The 18,787-nt window shown below is 33.0% G+C and overlaps 2 protein-coding genes across 2 annotated transcripts; both read left to right on the top strand.

Annotated features, from left to right (window-relative positions):
• The first annotated feature begins 904 nt into the window (after window positions 1–904).
• Window positions 905–10,051, top strand: LOC115445937 (60S ribosomal export protein NMD3). The gene is made up of 9 exons (XM_030172455.2): window positions 905–1,118; window positions 1,714–1,848; window positions 2,266–2,416; window positions 5,064–5,307; window positions 6,540–6,833; window positions 7,001–7,110; window positions 7,323–7,480; window positions 9,067–9,249; window positions 9,805–10,051. Exons 1-9 carry the CDS (start codon window positions 1,069–1,071, stop codon window positions 9,989–9,991), a joined length of 1,512 nt encoding a protein of 503 aa, XP_030028315.2. The 5' UTR covers window positions 905–1,068; the 3' UTR covers window positions 9,992–10,051.
• A 916-nt stretch (window positions 10,052–10,967) lies between these two features.
• On the top strand, window positions 10,968–17,579 carry LOC115446023 (sphingomyelin phosphodiesterase 1). Its single transcript, XM_030172567.2, has 10 exons — window positions 10,968–11,330; window positions 11,411–11,556; window positions 12,243–12,404; window positions 13,317–13,475; window positions 13,553–13,930; window positions 14,225–14,400; window positions 15,615–15,809; window positions 15,902–16,072; window positions 16,503–16,677; window positions 16,918–17,579. The coding sequence occupies exons 1-10, from the start codon at window positions 11,261–11,263 to the stop codon at window positions 17,248–17,250; spliced, it is 1,965 nt and encodes a 654-aa protein (XP_030028427.2). The 5' UTR covers window positions 10,968–11,260; the 3' UTR covers window positions 17,251–17,579.
• Window positions 17,580–18,787: the final 1,208 nt, after the last annotated feature.

The following is an 18,787-nucleotide window of genomic DNA, read 5'->3' as shown; positions in this document are numbered from 1 at the left end:
TTTTTTAGGTATTACATCTCAGCTGTTACATACGACGAAGTCTATGATATGGACTCTGTCGATATACTGCATTCAATATACCGACAGAGCTTGACAGATTTGGACACGCTTACAAAATTTCACTAATTGCATAAAATAATAGCATACGCCTTGCTCCAAACGGTATCTATAGATCTATTTCGAAAAACGAACATCAAAACGTCAGTCCAAAACGACGAAACGACGAACTTAGTATCTTTACTACGATATTACTTCTATTTTAATTATTATGACATTCTTGTGAAAAAAACATATAAATTGGATGTCTAATTAGGTTTTCTGTAACATATTTATTATTTCATAACTCTATTAGTTACAAAATAACGAATATTTTTGCTGATTTTGCCATCTATCGTCATATTTCCATTGTGTTATGTGTGTTGTGTTATAAAAAATATCGCTAGAACTGACATCTATAAGAATTTTATCTCAGAAATTGTTTAAGGCGATACCTCAAGGTCCATTTTCATACATTTTGTTTCGGCTTTAATCTGGGTAACTAAACAAGTATTGACAAGTAAAGAAATTTCGTCATATTAAATTTTAAAGGCCGAAATATCCATGATTATTAATTATTTTTACATTTTTCTTTCAACTGCGAGAACTAATCACTAACTAGACGTGAATTTAAATTCTTTACTTGCCAATACTTGTTTAGTTACCCAGATTAAAGCCGAAACAAAATGTATGAAAATGGACCTTGAGGTATCGCCTTAAAGAATTTTTGTGTTACATATAAAGATAATCCATCTCGGCTACTTGGCAGTATGTTGAGTAAAATATTGTAACATACTTTGGCAACATACAAAAGACTAGGCAGTATGGTTGAAATACTATACAATAGCCTGTGCTCTTACCGAATAAAAAAAAATTGACACTGACAGTGAATGACAGATTAACATAACATTTTGCAGAAACTTTAAACGGGAAATTACTATACACATGTGTTAAATTGCTTTCTAGTGTTCTCTTAATAGTGCACTCCAATATCTCTCGTATTGCTCCAAATCAGTTACTGTAAAAACAGATATGGAATACATATCTCCAGAAGATGCTCCATTATCTAATAGCACACGAATGTAAGTTTGTTTTTAAGGTTATTAAGTTTAAAATATTTCTTTATAAAATACATGTGATTAAAATAAAATTCTAGTTATATATCGTAACCAGATATTATAATAAGTAACTAATTAAAATAACTAAAAAGAGTTAATTATACTGAAGAACATCATCATTATTTTTTGGTGTAATGTAATGTACAAAGAAAGTTTCTACCTGTGTACAATTACTTTCGTATGTTAAATAAATATTTGGTATTGGTGGTTTTAATTCCAAACCATTGTATTAAATTACCATATAATAAATAATTATTTGATTGATTTATATAACAAACTTCTAAATCCACACTTAAACTTCCTTACAAAAAATATTATTTCGGTTATGTGGTAAATAATGGTATGCTAAATAATACTTAGCCCCAAATGAAAACCAGTCGTAATAGCGACATACAAGCATTATCACTTGTCTTGCCTGCCTGCCTGAATATATATAATAACAATAATTGTCAACAATACACCGGGTTCTAGCATGTTAAAAGACAACACTCCATTTGTGAAATTATTGTGTAATAATATACTACGCATTTTTATATAAAACTATCCTTATGATTTCCAGATTATGTTGTCAGTGTGCCGTGCCAATTGAGGCCAACCCATCTAACATGTGTGTTGCATGTTTGCGGGCCCATGTAGACATTACTGATGGTATACCCAAACAAGCCACTCTGTTCTTCTGTAGAGGATGTGAGAGGTAAGAATCAAGCTTTGCTAGAGGTACATAATACAGTTTAGATACATAAGTCAAGTTAATATTATCAAATATAACTGAAAAAGCCTAAGCCTAAGGCCAACAATTTTTTTCTCTGTTAGGTAATAAGTTATCCTATTCTTGACTCTCCTGTTCAGATGGCACATTAAACGGGATGACAAATTATATTAAGTGTGATAAAATATTTGAAAACATGCTTCAATTTGCAGGGCCTACTGTAAAATGATGTATTTTAAGGGAAAATTTATTAAGCATGATTATATTATAAAGCAGGTTTAACTATCATCTAATGATTAAGATGTATATTAAAAGTCTATCTTATTTTTGTTAAGGATCTGCTACCATATATGTGTTGTTTATAAAGCAATATGAAAATGAATATTAAATTAACTACTACAGATATCTACAACCACCTTCTGAATGGGTAGTCTGTGCTCTGGAGTCACGAGAGCTGCTGGCTCTGTGCCTTAAGAAGTTGAAAGGCTTAAGCAGAGTTAAGTTGGTTGATGCTGGCTTCGCTTGGACTGAGCCTCACTCTAAAAGGATTAAGGTATCACAAAATAACGACTAACTATTGAATATGTATAACTATAACCGCCTTATTACAAAACGAAGACTAACTATAGTACCGGGTTTAGTACCAGGTTTAAACTATGGACTAAGAAAAATGGTATTACAAAACCGAGTTTATCGCTAGTCCGAGGACTATCTGTGGTACTAAAGTTAAACCGCCGTGACCCCTAGTTTAACTCCAGTACTAACCTCGAAACATCAAATTTCAAAGTTGATAATTGTGTTTAGAGAACCAAATATAAACTAAAGTAGAAAAATGGAAATAAATTAGATTGATTTAATGGATTTACAAGATTTAAAAATGTTAGGAACAAATCTGCGGTACAATAGACCCCCGTAGTTTTCGTTAGTGAGTCGTTTAGTCTTACAAATATAGGTACATTTTACATAAGTCATGGTAACTAAATATTCATTACAAAAACAGCAAAATTTACTCACTTATTTGTTAATTTTTTTCATTCTTTCCATCTTAACATATTGGTACTCGTCTTGGTTGATTTATTATCTAATATGTAAACCGACTCGGAAATAAGTTAACGTAGTATTTCTTGGATTAAGAAGGAAATTTGTACTAATTGAATAACATTTTAATTTATTACACTGTTCATAACCAAGATGATTGCTTTTAACTAACCTTTTCTTCAAAAGTCCAATATTCGCCTCGTCTGTTTTGATTTATTGCTCCATTTTTAATTGGTATAACTAAAATATACGTAACGTACGTAATTCCACAACAAAAACAATTACACTTGTGATGCTGTTGCCGTGCCTAAATTGTTTTAAAAGAACAACGTTCCTTTATGTTACTTGAAGTGCTATTAATCAAAATCATAAATAAACCGAAATGTAAACATTTTGATAATGTTCAAATATGCCCGCCGCACACTTCATTCCATTGTACGTAGCTTAACAAGTCAACAGTGAATTAAAACAAAAACCAAGCCATTTTAAATTATTCAGCTTTAAGATATATTTAAATAGCAAAATAGTATATATTTAGCATCATCATCATTATCTAAATCACATTTTATTAAACATTTTGCCCTTCGTTTTATACATACTTGTGTTAAAAGGAACGGTGCATCAAACGCGGAGTGAATGAATCAATGGATTACGGTAATTTTTTGCTTATACTCTGTGGATACTAATTAAATCAGGGACTATCTTCGGTACTAGTTAATCCTCGGTTGGTCTTGGATTTGTAATAAGAATGAATTTTAGTCCGAGTACTAACTTTAATACCGTAACAAACCTAGACTTTTTAGTCTTGGTTTAAACCCAGTACTAACCTACCTTTTTTGTAATAAGGCGGTAAATGTTTATTGTTGCATGTTACTATGGCATTAGTAAAATTATAACTATTGTGGTAGTCATATTAATATAGGAACTATAATATGTTGTTGTAACATAGTAAATTATAAAAGCCCCTCCATGAGCAAATGGCTTTGAGCAATTCTTTCAACATTTTGCGCGCGCATTACATTATATTTCAGATTCTCGAATAATTAAATAATAGGTCCTTTTGAAAATTTGAGACTACAAAAATATTCCTAATCAAAATGTTTATCTAGTTGTGTTGGTTGCAAATGAAATGACTTGTAATTTAGAAGATGCATTGAATGGTTAACTTTAGTGAATTTTTTACGAAATTACCGAAACAATGTCCAAATTATAAAAAAAAATCGAAAAACTGAAGTAAAGATGACAACAGTATAATGAGAAATATGTTTTTTTTATATGTTACTAGCAAACCCGGCGAACTCCGTTTCGCCACCAGATGGCTTCGTTTTTTGTAACGTTTCGTTTGGGGATTAAAAGATGAAGAAAAATTATTTTATATCACAACAGTAATGAATTCATTTCTATTACAAAAATTAAGTGTAATTTAGTTGAACTTCTCTAAGTAAAAAATGAAAGTGAATCCAAAGTAAATACTGAATCGAAGCGTTATACGTGTCCGCAAATTATCAGGAAACTGTTAGGAAACGAATAACTTTAACCTCAATTTCACAATTTCACAGTGAACACAATACCGGTTTTAAGTTAGCGTTTGAAAGAACGTGCGCATAATAAATGTCACATGAAATTAACCGAGCAGAGTACAATGAGTAACCGTCAAACAATGTATCACGCACCGGCGCCATCTATTTAAAATGAAACGTACTTATTTTCATGAGGGATATTCACACACCACGTACTGGCGCCGTTGTAGTACATGCTATGTATCAGAGATGGCGCTGTATGTGAAAAATGATTTTCCGTTTTTCTGCTTTTCTGTTGAATTTTTTCCTGAATTTGCTATAAACCTCACGGAGCCCGAGACCTTTCCAACGAATGCAAAACCGTGGAAATCGGTTCGTGCGTTCTGGAGTTACAGCGTCAGGAAGGAAAACCCGACTTATTATTATATATAAGAATATATAAGATAAATTTTAAATAAATGGCGTCTAAGAATATGGTTAACATGTTTTGCTAGGGTAGGGTCTTATACTTTTTTTATTCTGTCTTGTTTTGAATTAATCTCATTCATTATATTTCAAAATATTAACAAAATCATTTGTTAGTGTTATCTTAGAATATAAAACTGAAAGTCATTGGTATAATGAAACCGTAATTCCAATCAGGTAAAACTGACTGTACAAGGAGAGGTTTTGGGAGGTGCAGTTCTTCAGCAAACCTTTATTGTTGAGTTTACAATCCAACATCAGATGTGTGATGCATGCCATCGTTCTGAGGCTCAGGATTACTGGCGTGCTCTAGTGCAGGTCAGACAGAAAGCCAATAATAGGAAAACTTTTTATTACTTGGAGCAGTTGATTTTGAAGCATAAGGCTCATGAAAATACTTTGGGAATTAAACCTAAACATGGTTTGTATGTTTAAAATACCTTATTAGCCAATAAGCCAACTAACAATATTGATTTTAAAGGGGCTGCTGCAAAAGAGCGAAATGAATTTCATAGTTAAAGATCATGCTATCATAGGGTGTCATGTTAGTTAATTTAGTCAAAAGCTTTGTCACATAGGTGATTGATATAGCATGGTTATATAAGAAATATAACATGTTACCTATTGTATATTATTAGATATTTTACTGGGTTCCAACATTAACCCCCGGAAGGAACTAAGGATATAGTATTGCTATGATAACCAGTCTATTTCTCAGCTTTCTTTATCTGACAGCTTGCTGTTTGTCCAGCTTTGTTTATCTGACAGCCAATTAGATACAAGTTGTATCACAATATTAGCTAACCACAACGGCCCTATGTCTACGCACTTCGAAGGCTGCCATGCAGTCAGCGCTTAGAGACAGACTTGTTATTACAGCAAAGATAAAGCTTAGATAAATGGCGTCTATGAATAAGGGGGTAAGAATTTATGGTGCAAATTGCATAATACATTGTTTTTCTATTCTTGTTAACACCGCAAAGTGTCTTCAATGCACCTATTGTTAAGTGTCTAGGATGAAAACTTGGCTAATTGCTTCTTCACGCTCAGCATTAAGGATTAGATATCTAAACTATTATATTAAGCTGACTAGATTGAATGTTTGATCGCGCTAATCTTCAGGTTAAAATTGAAAAACTCTTTTAGTGTTAAATTTTTAATTTATCGAGGAATGCTATATAACATTACGCTATGACAAATAGCATCGAAGCATCAATGAAAAATGTTGCAAAAACGTAGAAAATTTATTCTTTTTGAGATTTTTTGTTGCTTGCGCTGCGTAAACGGTTAAAGTTACGCAATAATCATGTGTGACGAGATTTTCCTCTCAAAAATTAAAAAAGATATATATTGAAGAAAATCCACTACCACATCTGTCTGCATGTGCCATGTCTGAACGCGATAAACTTTAAAACTACTCAACAGATTTCGATTAAATTTGGTATGGAGATAGTTTGAGACCCTGGGCAGAATGTAGGTTAATTTTTATCCCAGGAAAAATAATGCGGGACTTTTATCCCGAAAAAATCTTTAACGCCTGCGTAGCCGCGAGCAAAAGCTAGCTAGTCTAATATAATACAAAACAATTCATATTCTATATGTGTAACTTAGACTATGCATATTGAAAATAATATTTTCCCTTTTAATTTTTAGATGGCTTGGACTTTTTCTATGCTACAGAAAATCATGCACGAAAAATGGTTGATTTCATCCAGTCCGTGCTGCCTGTGAAATGCCAACATTCGAAGAAACTTATATCTCATGATATCCACAGTAACATTTACAATTACAAGTTTACATTCAGCATTGAAATTGTTCCACTGTCAAAAGACAGTGTTGTATGTTTGCCTAAAAGGTTGACACATCAATTTGGATCTATATCACCCATTTGTTTAGTACTTAGAGTAACTAGCACTATACATTTGATTGACGCCAACACTGGTCAAGGTGGGTGATGTTTTTTTAATTTTGCCTACATTAGCTATATGTCCAAAATGTTTTAAAATTAAGACTATAAATTAGATTCGGATAGTTATCATAATCCTTCATAGACATGGCTAAATATGTTATATTTCAACCCAGCTTCTACATTTTAACTGTTTTTTTACTTTTAGTATGCGATTTGTCATCTACAAATTACTGGAGACATCCATTTACTCCAATCTGCAACCCAAAACAACTGCAAGAATATATTGTGATGGATATTGATGTATTAAAAGAACACGTATGTACGGATTTTTTTTTTTTTTCAATTTAGTTTTCGTTATTGAATAATGGTATTTACCGCACACAAATTGAATACACGCTGAACAATTCATATTTTACTCTATAGTTATATGACGTATGGAAGGAAGTGACATAAAATGTTTCGTTGAAACACCAATGAATAGTGTTTATTCAATGAATAACATAGCATAAGGTTTATTGTCTTTATAGGAAAAGAAATCATTTCCGGGCCAAGGAAATGTGTCCAACAAGCATGTAATAGCAGATGTGTGGGTCGTGAAGGCCAGTGAACTCGGGTTGGATGTCAGTCCAGTGCACACAAGGACACATCTTGGGCATATTTTGAAACCAGGAGACACTGTTTTGGGGTAATTATAATTTTATGTATGTTTCCGTCGATTAAGTGCCCTATATTAATATATACTATTATATAAAACTTAACAGTATGTTTGTTTGAACGCGCTAATCTAAGGAACTACCGGTTCGAAATGAATTGTTTTTTTAATGTTTGATAATCCGTTTATCGAGCAAGGCTATACGCTATTTAACATCACGCTATGACCAATAGGAGCGGAGCATCAATGAAAAATGTTGCAAAAACGGGGGAAATTTATTCCTTTTGAGTTTTCGTCGCGTTCGCTGCGTAAACGTTTCGCAACTAACATGTTTGACGGAATTATCCCTCTTAAAAAAACCTAAAATATACATTATTTTAAAGCAAAGACCCTCGTCGCATCTGTCTGCTTTTATGACCAAACTCAAAAACTATACAACGGATTTCGATGAAATTTTGTATGGTGATAGTTCTAAACTCTGGGAGTTCTTTTTTAAGTATGAAACATCTAATTTGGTTGTAGGTATACAATACTCGAAAAACAGGCAAATTGGCCTATAATAACATAACTGATGTTTGATATTATCAAAAACAATTGTTCGATTAAAATTTATCAACAGATATTATAATCAGATTTCATATCTGCCGTCGTCATCAGGTTTTTAATTAATTTTTTTGGTACCTACACTATTGTTGTTAACAGTCTCAAAATATTATTTTATGTTCGTTCGATTATACTTACTTGGTACCATTAAAGTGAATTGACTAGATGACCCAACTAATCCGATTAAAAACTTAAAACACCCATTACAACCTTTTTTTAAGTAATCCAAACTCATTAGTTATAGAAAGATGGGCTACAAATGATTGAACTAGAGATCAAGCCCAGTGGCCAGTACCTTAATTATAATTAGTAATAAATTTGTTTACTTGAAAACGAAACAATTTCTGTAAAATGCAATTATCTCTTGAAATTATCAATACGTTGTTTATCTACCTTGACCTTTCAGTCGCTTAATATTATAATTTATAGTCACATTCCGTTGCACAATTATTTATACAGTAGGAATTTTTTTCGGCAGGCGTTTGATGGTTGACAATTTTCTAACGATTAAGATTTAAAAACAAAAGATTAACACAGTTTAATTAATGATTTGATTTAGTATTTTCCTTTTTGTGTTAGATTTCTTCTTATGATAGACATCAAAATAAAACTATTTTGCGGATTTTATCGAGGTTTTTTATATTTTAATTTTCTCCCGACGTTTCGAACACTGCAGCCTTCGTGGTCACGTGGCGGACGCATCTTTTACGAAGGAAATATAAAAAACCACAATAAAAACGGCCAAATACTTTTATTTTGATGTCTAACATAAGAAGAAATCTAACACAAAAAGGAAAATACTAAATTAGTTTAACTGGGTTAATCATATGTATAGTAAACACAGTAATTATAATAATTTATAATGTAGGAATGATATTACTTTAAAATTAGATAAATCTGCAGCTGTATTGTGCTCTGTGTACTGTGTACCTATTAATTTTTAAGTAAATCGAAAGTATTATCATTAACCATTTAAATATTGTAAAGATGTCAACAATTACTGTTCTATGTTTTAGATACAATCTCGGCGACTCCAACGTAAACGATGACAACTTGGACAAGTTAGATAACAGCAACATTCCAGATGTGTTCTTAGTTAAAAAATTCTATGGTGAAAAGTCTGCGAGAAGGAGAGCACGCGCGTGGAAACTGAGGCACATGGCCGATGGCTTACACGACGGAGTTAGCTCCACCAACGAGTAAGTTCTATATTGTCATTGATTGTGATTAATCATTCAAGGAATAATACAAACATAAGGAATGAAAAAAAAAAACGATTTCGTAGTATTTACAGTTTTAGTGATCTCAACTACTTGAGTACGCGAGCTCTTGATCTACCGCCGGTTTTATACCTTTACCGAATAGTCTTTGAAACAAACAATAAATTAATCAGTAGTTGATACTTAAAAAGCAATAGTATTATCAAAGTAATTAAGAGAGCCAGGTGTGGTTGTAAAGTCAGCTACAAAAATAGTTGAACAAATATAAAACTTTAAAACGCTCCTACATATTAACTTCAATCGGAATATTATTTTTCTTTATATAAATAGCAAACCCTTTGAAGTGTATTTTATAATAAAGAAAAACTATTATTGATCAGACACAAAAGACAAAAAATTTAAAAGGCGTTTTGAATTTGTTCAATCACTTTTGTGGTTGACTGTACTTATGTGGTCTTAAGGTAATGACGCCATTGAAACCAATCAGATAAATCGATTCATTCTAATCTTGGATTATAATATTTTTATTTACAGGGATTATAATGAATTTTTGGATGATTTGGAGGAGGATCCAGCGTTCAGGCAAAACGTTAATATATTTAAAGATGCAAACAAAATGCCTGTGGATACAGATGAAATTGATCCGACCCTGCCGCGGATCACCCTCGCTGAGATGTTGGATGATTTGAACATTGATGACGTTGAGATGAATGACGTTTGATCAGTTATGTTTTACCTTTGTGTAAAAATACACGCATGTCTAATAAATGTTTATATTATATTTGTTTTTGAATTTTCCCGTCATTATGAACTTACTGATGAATATTATTACTTTTTCTAGGTACAGTCTATCACATTTAAATAGCCATACATCATTTTTTTTTGCTGAAGATAGACAGAGGTTATCGACTATGACAGTCAGGCTGAGACCCTGAAATATATTTCAAGGTCGGAAACATTGGGTTTTTCAATCATAATTTGTTCGCGAATGGATTTAATAAAATTTTTAGTGCCTTCTTACGTTTGTAAAGACGAACTGTCATAAAAGAACAGGCACTTGTTCATAAAACTGCATTAAATTTTTTATTCAAAATGGAAACGTATGTGGAGTCAAACCCATATTAGAGAAGGTCATGTAGAATACACAACAAATAAGAAAATATTTAATATCCAACACTATAACATCATTTTTTAAGCAAAACTTTCTCAACTATCCACAAAGGGCACTTCAATAAGTCCCCGTTTCTTTATATCAGGCAACAATCAAGGTAACATGATACAAAAAATCATCAATTTACCGCACCGCAACCTACGTCCTATCAGTTATCTGTGGATGTATCTATGCTTGTGCACGTGAGGTGTTTCGTTCTAATCAGCAAACCTTTTACGTCATCAATGCACCTTTATCACTAGGTACGGTCATACAAACTCGCGTGAACACAACCCAGCCGAAAATGTGAATCATGATTCGTATTCAATGAAAGGCATATTATTACTTGACCTATCTAGATCCGGCTATTTGATCAATGATTATTAACCCGTTAATAATTGAAAATGGGTGATTTTTTGCATCGAGTACCTAAATTGTTCGATATAACATAAAGATAAATTATGATTGATGACAGATTATTTTTCAATAATATCTACTGATGCTGATAACGGTACTATCCTTTACACACTGTGAAGATAGCGTGAGAAGCACTCTGGAGACCTGTGATCATGCACGTTTAGATGTGTCTACAAGATTGTGTTTATTAACGTACCTAAATTCAGTCTATAGACGCCTTAAAAATCACTTAGATACTGAGATAATGTTTATGTGATATGATAAATACCAACGATTTAACAAGTAGTTCGTTCGCCTGCATCACAGTAGCAACAACACGGTCTAGGATATTGAAATATGCACTAAGTACAAAATCTGTATTTTAACTTTTTTTGGGTGTAGTGCTTATATAAAAATTCGGATTCTATCCGAAAATTGGCCAAGATGAAAGTTGTTGTGGTTGTTTTTATGATAACATTGAGTTATAGTTTAGCGAGTCAACTCATTTCCTTTGGTAAATTTTCCTAAAGCATTTACGAATTTTGTTTGCACCTGTGGAAACTGAAGTGTTTTTGAAAAATAATTTGCTTGTAGGTGTCGTCGAGGAATTATTTGCTAAATTTATTAAAAATAAATTAACACCGGATGAAACTAAAATACTTCAAGATGTATTTGAGATCTTACACAGGCCCGAATATGCCTCAATGGAGTCGATTGAAAGAAACAGTGAAAGTAGAATGGTAAATGATTCTATAGTATATCCATTTACAAAATTAATTAATTTAATGTCGATTGTAGGTATCTATTTATTTTCTTCTAGTTTATTGTTGTTAAATCAGCCATGTCCTGTATATAATTTATTTGAATATTTATTTAACATTTTATTATATAAAAATACCTATCAACTTATTATCGAAAAAAAGTTTCAACACTATTTTGGTGCTTTTAAATTGGGGTCCATTTAACACAGTAAGTACCTGTTTAAAGCTGGGCCCTTTTTTAAGGATTTCAGTATTATCGAGCAGATTCAAACGGCACGCTTTAGAGGGTGGTAAATTATACACATCCCAGGTATTTGTCTACGAAATTTTTCATAATAGTATCTGTGAACGATGGATCACTGCCTTGATTGTGAAGGTAGTTGTATAGCGTGCGTAATACGACTGCCGCTGTCAGGTATCGACTAACATATCACGGGACAAATATAAATCTATTACATGAATTGTGGATGTCCTAGTTACACCCCTGCTACTTTCTACTGTCCTTACTTCGAAAATGTTAATAAAATCAATAAGTACTTCCTTACATGAGTTCTGACACGGTCACCCCCAATAAAGAAAACCATGAACTAGAAACATATCGGCCTTCGATAGGAACTTGGTACCTAATTTAATATTTTTCGTATTGATATTGTTGTCATTTGCAGAGCATTGAATGTCTAGTATGCCGAAGTACATTCGCTTCTGCAATCCAAGGTCTCAACGAGGGTCAAACTGATGAAGAAATTATTCATGTAGTGACTACACTATGCGTTTCTTTGGGTATCCAGAATTATAACATCTGCAGTGGTGCTATAGCCTTGAACCTGGTAAGATTTTATACTGCTAAAGTAGAAATTAAAAATATCAGATTTTCTCAATTACTTTTTTTATCTAATCAAGTACCTAGGTACTAGATGTAATTTCTCTTGTAAGTACGTATAGGTTCCTATTTTTTTAAACAAATTTATGTCGAAATTAGCACGATTGTCCATTAACAGCATCAATATCAATCAAACCCCACAATACAAAGCAGTTGGATACTGCGGACACTGCGCCCGTCAATCTGAAACTTTAAATGTAAAGTCTCCTAATACCCAATAATTAATCTGAATACAGTTTTATTAAAACGGAATGCTGTGTGCTTGCCCAATGTTGCTTGTCTGCAGAAATATACATTATAGTGATACCAGAGCGGGCCTTAGCCGACGCATCGGGTGAAACATTTTAGCGATTTATTTTACGACTCACAAAACTATTCTTTGATTAGAACGTCCATAATTTCAAAAAGACGCTTTCGCCCCGTATAACGAAATAGGGCTTCCTGACTACATACAGTACCTACTTATGCACCACCGCGGAGCCTACTAAGACCTGCAAAATCAATGACAATGATTTTTATTAAAATTATAATGCACTATTTTTAAAAGATTTCTACAAAAAATATTATAACAAGAAAAAAGATAACTTGAAATTGGGACTACATTCAATTAGTCATACGCCTCAAATCTAAACTAAGTATTAATGAAGACGGTTTTGCAAAGCGCCAGAGAGTTTCCTCGGATTTCAATTCTCGAATTTTCAGATAGTTATTTTATACTTGAGAAAATCCAAAAAAAGTTACGAGGAGATCAGAAATAAAAAATCCAAGTGTCATAGGTACATTTTCGCCGTTACAAGTGTAGATAGTTACCAACCAATTTAACTGATTTAAAAAAAATTGTATTGTGTCTCCTTTTCAGCCTATCATCACTTATATTGTGAGAAATGAACCTGCAGCCACCGCAGCCACATTTTGTGGTTTTTTGTTTCAAACAGTACACAATTCAAATACGTGTCCTTTTCATGACACTAGGTTTGATTGGCAAGTAGAACTACCGGAACGACCCACCGAAGTAGCAGTAAGTTTGAAACTAAACATAATAATAGTATTCCAACGCTATTCTAACAAAGTAATACATATAATATGTAATTTCAGACTCCAGCATTGGACTCGAAACCACTAACAATCGCAATCATCACGGATGCTCACATCGATCCACTGTACGAGGCATTCGGCGTCGCTGACTGTGACGAACCGACCTGCTGCAGAGTGGGCCAGAACCCGGCCAGGAACTATAAATACGTATCGAACGTAGAAGAGTCCATTATAGAACAAAGTATAGTTAATAACAACGGAGACCTGTCTTTAGATTTGGGCATGGTTCCTAAGATTAAGGAAATGAGAAAGACCTCTCAAACAAGATTCAGTCCCAGGAATTCCCCACCGGCGGGATACTGGGGCGACTACCGTAATTGTGACTCTCCTATATGGGCGTTTGATGATGTCATTGATAGAATTGTAGAAACCCATAAGGTACGTAGATAGGGGGACTGGGGTCAGTCGAAACAGTCTTTAAAGTGGGTTGAAAACGGTTTTCTTTAAGTTAAAAATATTGACTGATGCTTTTAATGAAATATTTAATATACTTACATTTCTTATGAAAGATGATGATCTCACACTAGGTGGATTTCCCAAAATCGTTCCAAATGACCCCAGTCTCACCTATGTAATAACAATAAAGTGAATATTTACAATAATTAGTACCCACACATTTCACGTTGTAATATAGTAAAATTAAATTGCATAAATCTACTTATTGATTCACAGAATGTCGACGTAGTATATTACATTGGCGATACGATAGATCACGGTGTATGGGAGACAACGTACGAGTTGATTAATGATATGAACCGCTACTTAATTGATAAAATAAGGAAGAGTTTTGGTGATGATGTTTTAGTTGTTCCCGTGCTTGGAAACCACGAATCTCAACCGACTAACCAGTAAGTATAACTACCGATCGAGGCATTTATCACAAACATTCACTGATACTTATTTCTTGACGAAACAGTTCTTATTAACTTAAATACTAACACTCTACTTTGTACTTTGGAATAATTAGCTTCATTATATAATCCAATTTAAAAAGTAGATAACTTTTAGGATAAAGTGATTTTTTTTATATTTAAAGCTGATTTACATCATCAATTAAAGGTTTTTCCTAGGAAGAAACACAACACAAATAAATTATAACTATTGTAGTAGTATGCTTATAAATTATATCATTTGTCCTGTTAATATAGGGTCTGGGGCCGTAGCCAAGATGCCTTTTCGAAATCCTTAACGCTAAGTACCTACTAACATATGAGTATTTACGAGAATGACATATCCTAGCGATAGACTTACCGTTAGAATATGTCATATCCCTAATTTTTTTCCTGTTTTCTATTAGCGGTAACGATTGTAGAAAGCCATGTTGACTGCGACCCCACATAATATTTTGACATCTCTATTCAGTTAGTTTATAAGTAATTTATTTGATAGCTAGCATCTAACAATAAAAAAATCTGCCATTAAAATAAAAATATTATTATTAAGATTGCCACTTATAGGAATAAAACAGTTTTATGGTTTCACTTTATATTCAATCATATTATAAAAATCCATTCTAGAAATAAGTACTTACTTAATTTAAATTACTGATTTTAAGGTACGTCCTTATTAATTAGTCTATACTTCCTTACTTATATTAGTAATGTGAAAGTAACTGACTGTCCGTTTATCTGCTGTCTGTTATACTTTCACGGCTGAATAATTCAACGTATTTCAATGAAATTTGGTATTGTAATAGATTGAGACTGCTTTTTATTTTAAAAGATATGAAGTAGGATTTTTATCCCGGAAAAACTATTACTACTGAGAGGATTTAGAACATATTCACCTCAGGCATAGTGCGGGTTGGCAAATATCACATACCTTTGAAATCATTTTATTTTTTGAGAGTTCTAAGATAATATTATGTAGGTTTACTCACGAGTTCCGACGCCTAATTTCGTAAAAACAGCGGTCATCCCTCACGGCAGACTGTTCTATTTTCAACTAGGTTATCGTGCATTCTCATTACTTAAAGATTTTTAAGTATTTATTTTTAATGCATAATAAAGGGCCTCATTTTTAATAAAATAATTACAATAATTTAATTACAAACGAAAACTAGGTTTGCGCCATCATCAGTGAAAGAACCCTATCTGAATACAACGTGGCTGTATGACGCATTAGCAGAAAAGTGGGACTTCTACTTAACGGACAAAGCCAAGGAAGCATTAAAGGAACGCGGAGAATTCTCCATTCAAGTCAGGCCTGGATTACGAGCAATTAATTTAAATAATAATGTGGCTTACAGATCAAACTGGTAAGATTTTGTCTTTCTTAAAGTCATTTGGTATTAGGATAAGTATAAGGCACAGAAAGTAACATATTTCTCACCTTGTGTGTGTTTTATAGGTGGCTTGTATACGATCCGTTAGACGCTAAAAGACATTTGGATTGGCTGGTACAAGAACTATATGAAGCAGAAAAAGCTGGAGACAAAGTCCATATTCTTGCACATATTCCGCCAGGAGTACACGATCTTACATATACGTGGACTAGAGAGTACAATAGAATTGTCAACAGGTATGTATACCATGATATAATTTACAGTTACATACAATTATTGGAAAAATTAATTCTTCTTGGATAAGATAATGGTGTAATATTGTTATATTTTTCGTAGCTCAGCATGCACTAGTTGTCTGTGCAATAAGAAGCAGCGGTCTCGATCGACCCCCAAAGATAAATAGATGTAATTTACGAATATTAATAATGTTACTAGATTAATAGTCTCCCGTAATTCCTGATACTAAGGAAACGAAAGTTTCTTGTAACCATCAGCTAGCATTGTATCGTTTTTTACGTGCTATGATGTTAGAATTTAGAGTTGAGACGACTTAACCGACGCTGGTTCGTAATCTATTGAATACTGCTTCACATAATATTATTACAACTTACATCTAGTTACATGCTCTATATTCTACAATACAATACATTATTAAAAATGTTTCAGATTCTCGTCGACTATCGCGGCAGAATTCAACGGTCATACACATTCTGACGAGTTTAAAATCTTCTACGATAGTGAAGGTACACCGATAAACGTGGCGTGGGGCGGTGGCAGTGCAACTGCCTACTCTTTCTACAACTTGAATTATAAAATTGCTACAATCGACACACAAACATTTGTAAGTTGGATACAGCCTATAATATATTCCTTACAATAATAATTTAGTAGTCCTAGGTTTGGTTTAATAGGATTTACAGGCAGCAGTCCTTATACAGACTTTCCTAATCAGGCATTTGAATATGGGTGTACCCAGGTTTTGGTAATGACAGTAATAATTTTAAGGTCATGTTTTTTTTTAAATGTATATGTAAAAACGTAAAAAATAAGAATAATAATTTTATTATTATTATCATTTCAGATGCCAACCAATATAATCAATTATGCGTATAACCTTACGGAAGCTAACTTAACGCCCAACAGAAGACCACATTGGTTCCAGTTGTATGATATGAAAAATGCTTTTGGACTTATCGACCTAAGTCCTTCTTCAATGGACAATTTAGTGCATAGAATGGTTACGACTAATAAGGAATTACTGGACAAATATGCGGCATTTTATTCAAAATTAAGTGACTCTCGCTGGCCTTATTGTAACACGAATTGTAAACTCGATAATTTATGCAAAACTGTTGTCACGATTCTTTGGGAAAGAGAAAGATGTGAAAAATTGAGAAGTCTTTACTTCCAGTGACGAAGAATAAAATAATGAGCAACCTAAATATCAACTGTTTAGATGCCTACACGATTTTCTCCAGATACAATAAAAAATGTTTTTACTTATTAATTGTGTTCTTAGGCATATGCAAAGCAAATATGACATGTCAAGACAAAGTAGAAAAATGGTCACAATATAGATTTAAGGTACTTTACTTCTAAGTAAGTATCTACTATTGGCAACTTTTGACAATTGGTACCTATCTACTATCAAAATATTTTTGTACTTATCTAATTAAAACTAGGAATCCGTTGATAATTAATATTTTGTAACCTATTAATAATATAAAACTGTTTTATATTTAACATTATTTTTATTTTAACACTCGCGGCTCGCCTTAGCTTCGCATAGGTTAATATTCGGTTAGTATCATTAACATATTATGTTTAAAAAATAATACTTAACTGTTTAATTGATTTATAGTTTCTTGCTCCATTATTAATACGTTGACTTGCTCAGTAGCGTAGTTGTATCTACCGTACCTAGGTGGCAGTCATATAAACGGTATAATATAAAGGACAATTTTAATCTATAATCTACATAAAACTCCCAAGGTAACCAACATATTTATTTGGATAGGGATTAATACTGAACGCGAGAAAATAGTCGAGCAAATAACATTTTGTAACTAGAGACTTTCTTGCCCTCACACCTACCACTACACTCCCGTAAGCCAGGATCAGCAGTGGCACACATTTCATCGCATGCGGTGAGTCTCAGGGAACACTAAATTATTATCTTTATCCCACAACGACGTATAAAGTAAAGTAAGAAGAAAGATATAGAGGACTTGGAACTATTAATTGTCTACTTCCCTCCATAGCAAAGCGAGAGGGATTATAACATTTAAAACATTTTTAGTGATAACTACAAACTACCTGCTAAAGTCCTCTCAAATTATTTGTACGACTCTTTTAGAGCTTTTACACATAAACAAAATACGACGTCGCGTCGTGCTACGACGCGACAGTGATTTATACCTATGTAGGATCACGCAGCGGCAAGATAAGATCTGCAAATCTTCAGCCATTTCTGCATTATCGTATGCAGGTGCAAATAGAAAAAAAAATTACCATATTTTACATTGCTTCAAACAACTTCCCCAAAATGTCTATCAGCTCTCAAAGTATTAATCAGCCGAGATTGCAAACATTAGTTATTAATCTGGGGCGACAACCGTTCACCAGTAGCGCTGTGTCAAAAGGAAAGTGGCTGTGGGTGGGATATTATAAAGTTCTTAGAACTGACAGAAGTTGGGGCAATAACGTTCTTGAGTGGGGACCACGGATCGGCAAGGGTATGGGTCTAAGTCTAAGTATTAAGTAATAAAAGATGAGTTATTGTTTCTTAATTAATAGAATTATAAGGTAAGTAATATATTTCATACTAGGTTTTGCCCGGGGCTCCGCCCGCGTAAAAGAGTTTTCTGGGATATAAAATAGCCTGTGTCCTTTCCAGGCTTCAAATTATCTCCATACCAAATTTTATTGAAATCCGTCTTTAAGTTAATCTC

This window comes from Manduca sexta, chromosome 20 (assembly GCF_014839805.1).
Source record: "Manduca sexta isolate Smith_Timp_Sample1 chromosome 20, JHU_Msex_v1.0, whole genome shotgun sequence".
In the NCBI taxonomy this organism is placed as follows: domain Eukaryota; kingdom Metazoa; phylum Arthropoda; class Insecta; order Lepidoptera; family Sphingidae; genus Manduca; species Manduca sexta.
The sequence above is the reverse complement of the archived record's forward strand: the minus strand, read 5'-3'. Positions and strand labels throughout refer to the sequence as shown.

Coding starts and splice junctions, on each gene's coding strand:
- LOC115445937 (XM_030172455.2), top strand. CDS start 1,069: ATGGAATACATATCTCCAGAAGATGCTCCATTATCTAATAGCACACGA. Junction 1,849..2,265: donor TTCTGTAGAGGATGTGAGAG/GTAAGAATCAAG, acceptor TAACTACTACAG/ATATCTACAACCACCTTCTG. Junction 6,834..7,000: donor TGACGCCAACACTGGTCAAG/GTGGGTGATGTT, acceptor TTTTACTTTTAG/TATGCGATTTGTCATCTACA.
- LOC115446023 (XM_030172567.2), top strand. CDS start 11,261: ATGAAAGTTGTTGTGGTTGTTTTTATGATAACATTGAGTTATAGTTTA. Junction 11,557..12,242: donor GAAACAGTGAAAGTAGAATG/GTAAATGATTCT, acceptor TGTCATTTGCAG/AGCATTGAATGTCTAGTATG. Junction 13,476..13,552: donor AACGACCCACCGAAGTAGCA/GTAAGTTTGAAA, acceptor ATGTAATTTCAG/ACTCCAGCATTGGACTCGAA.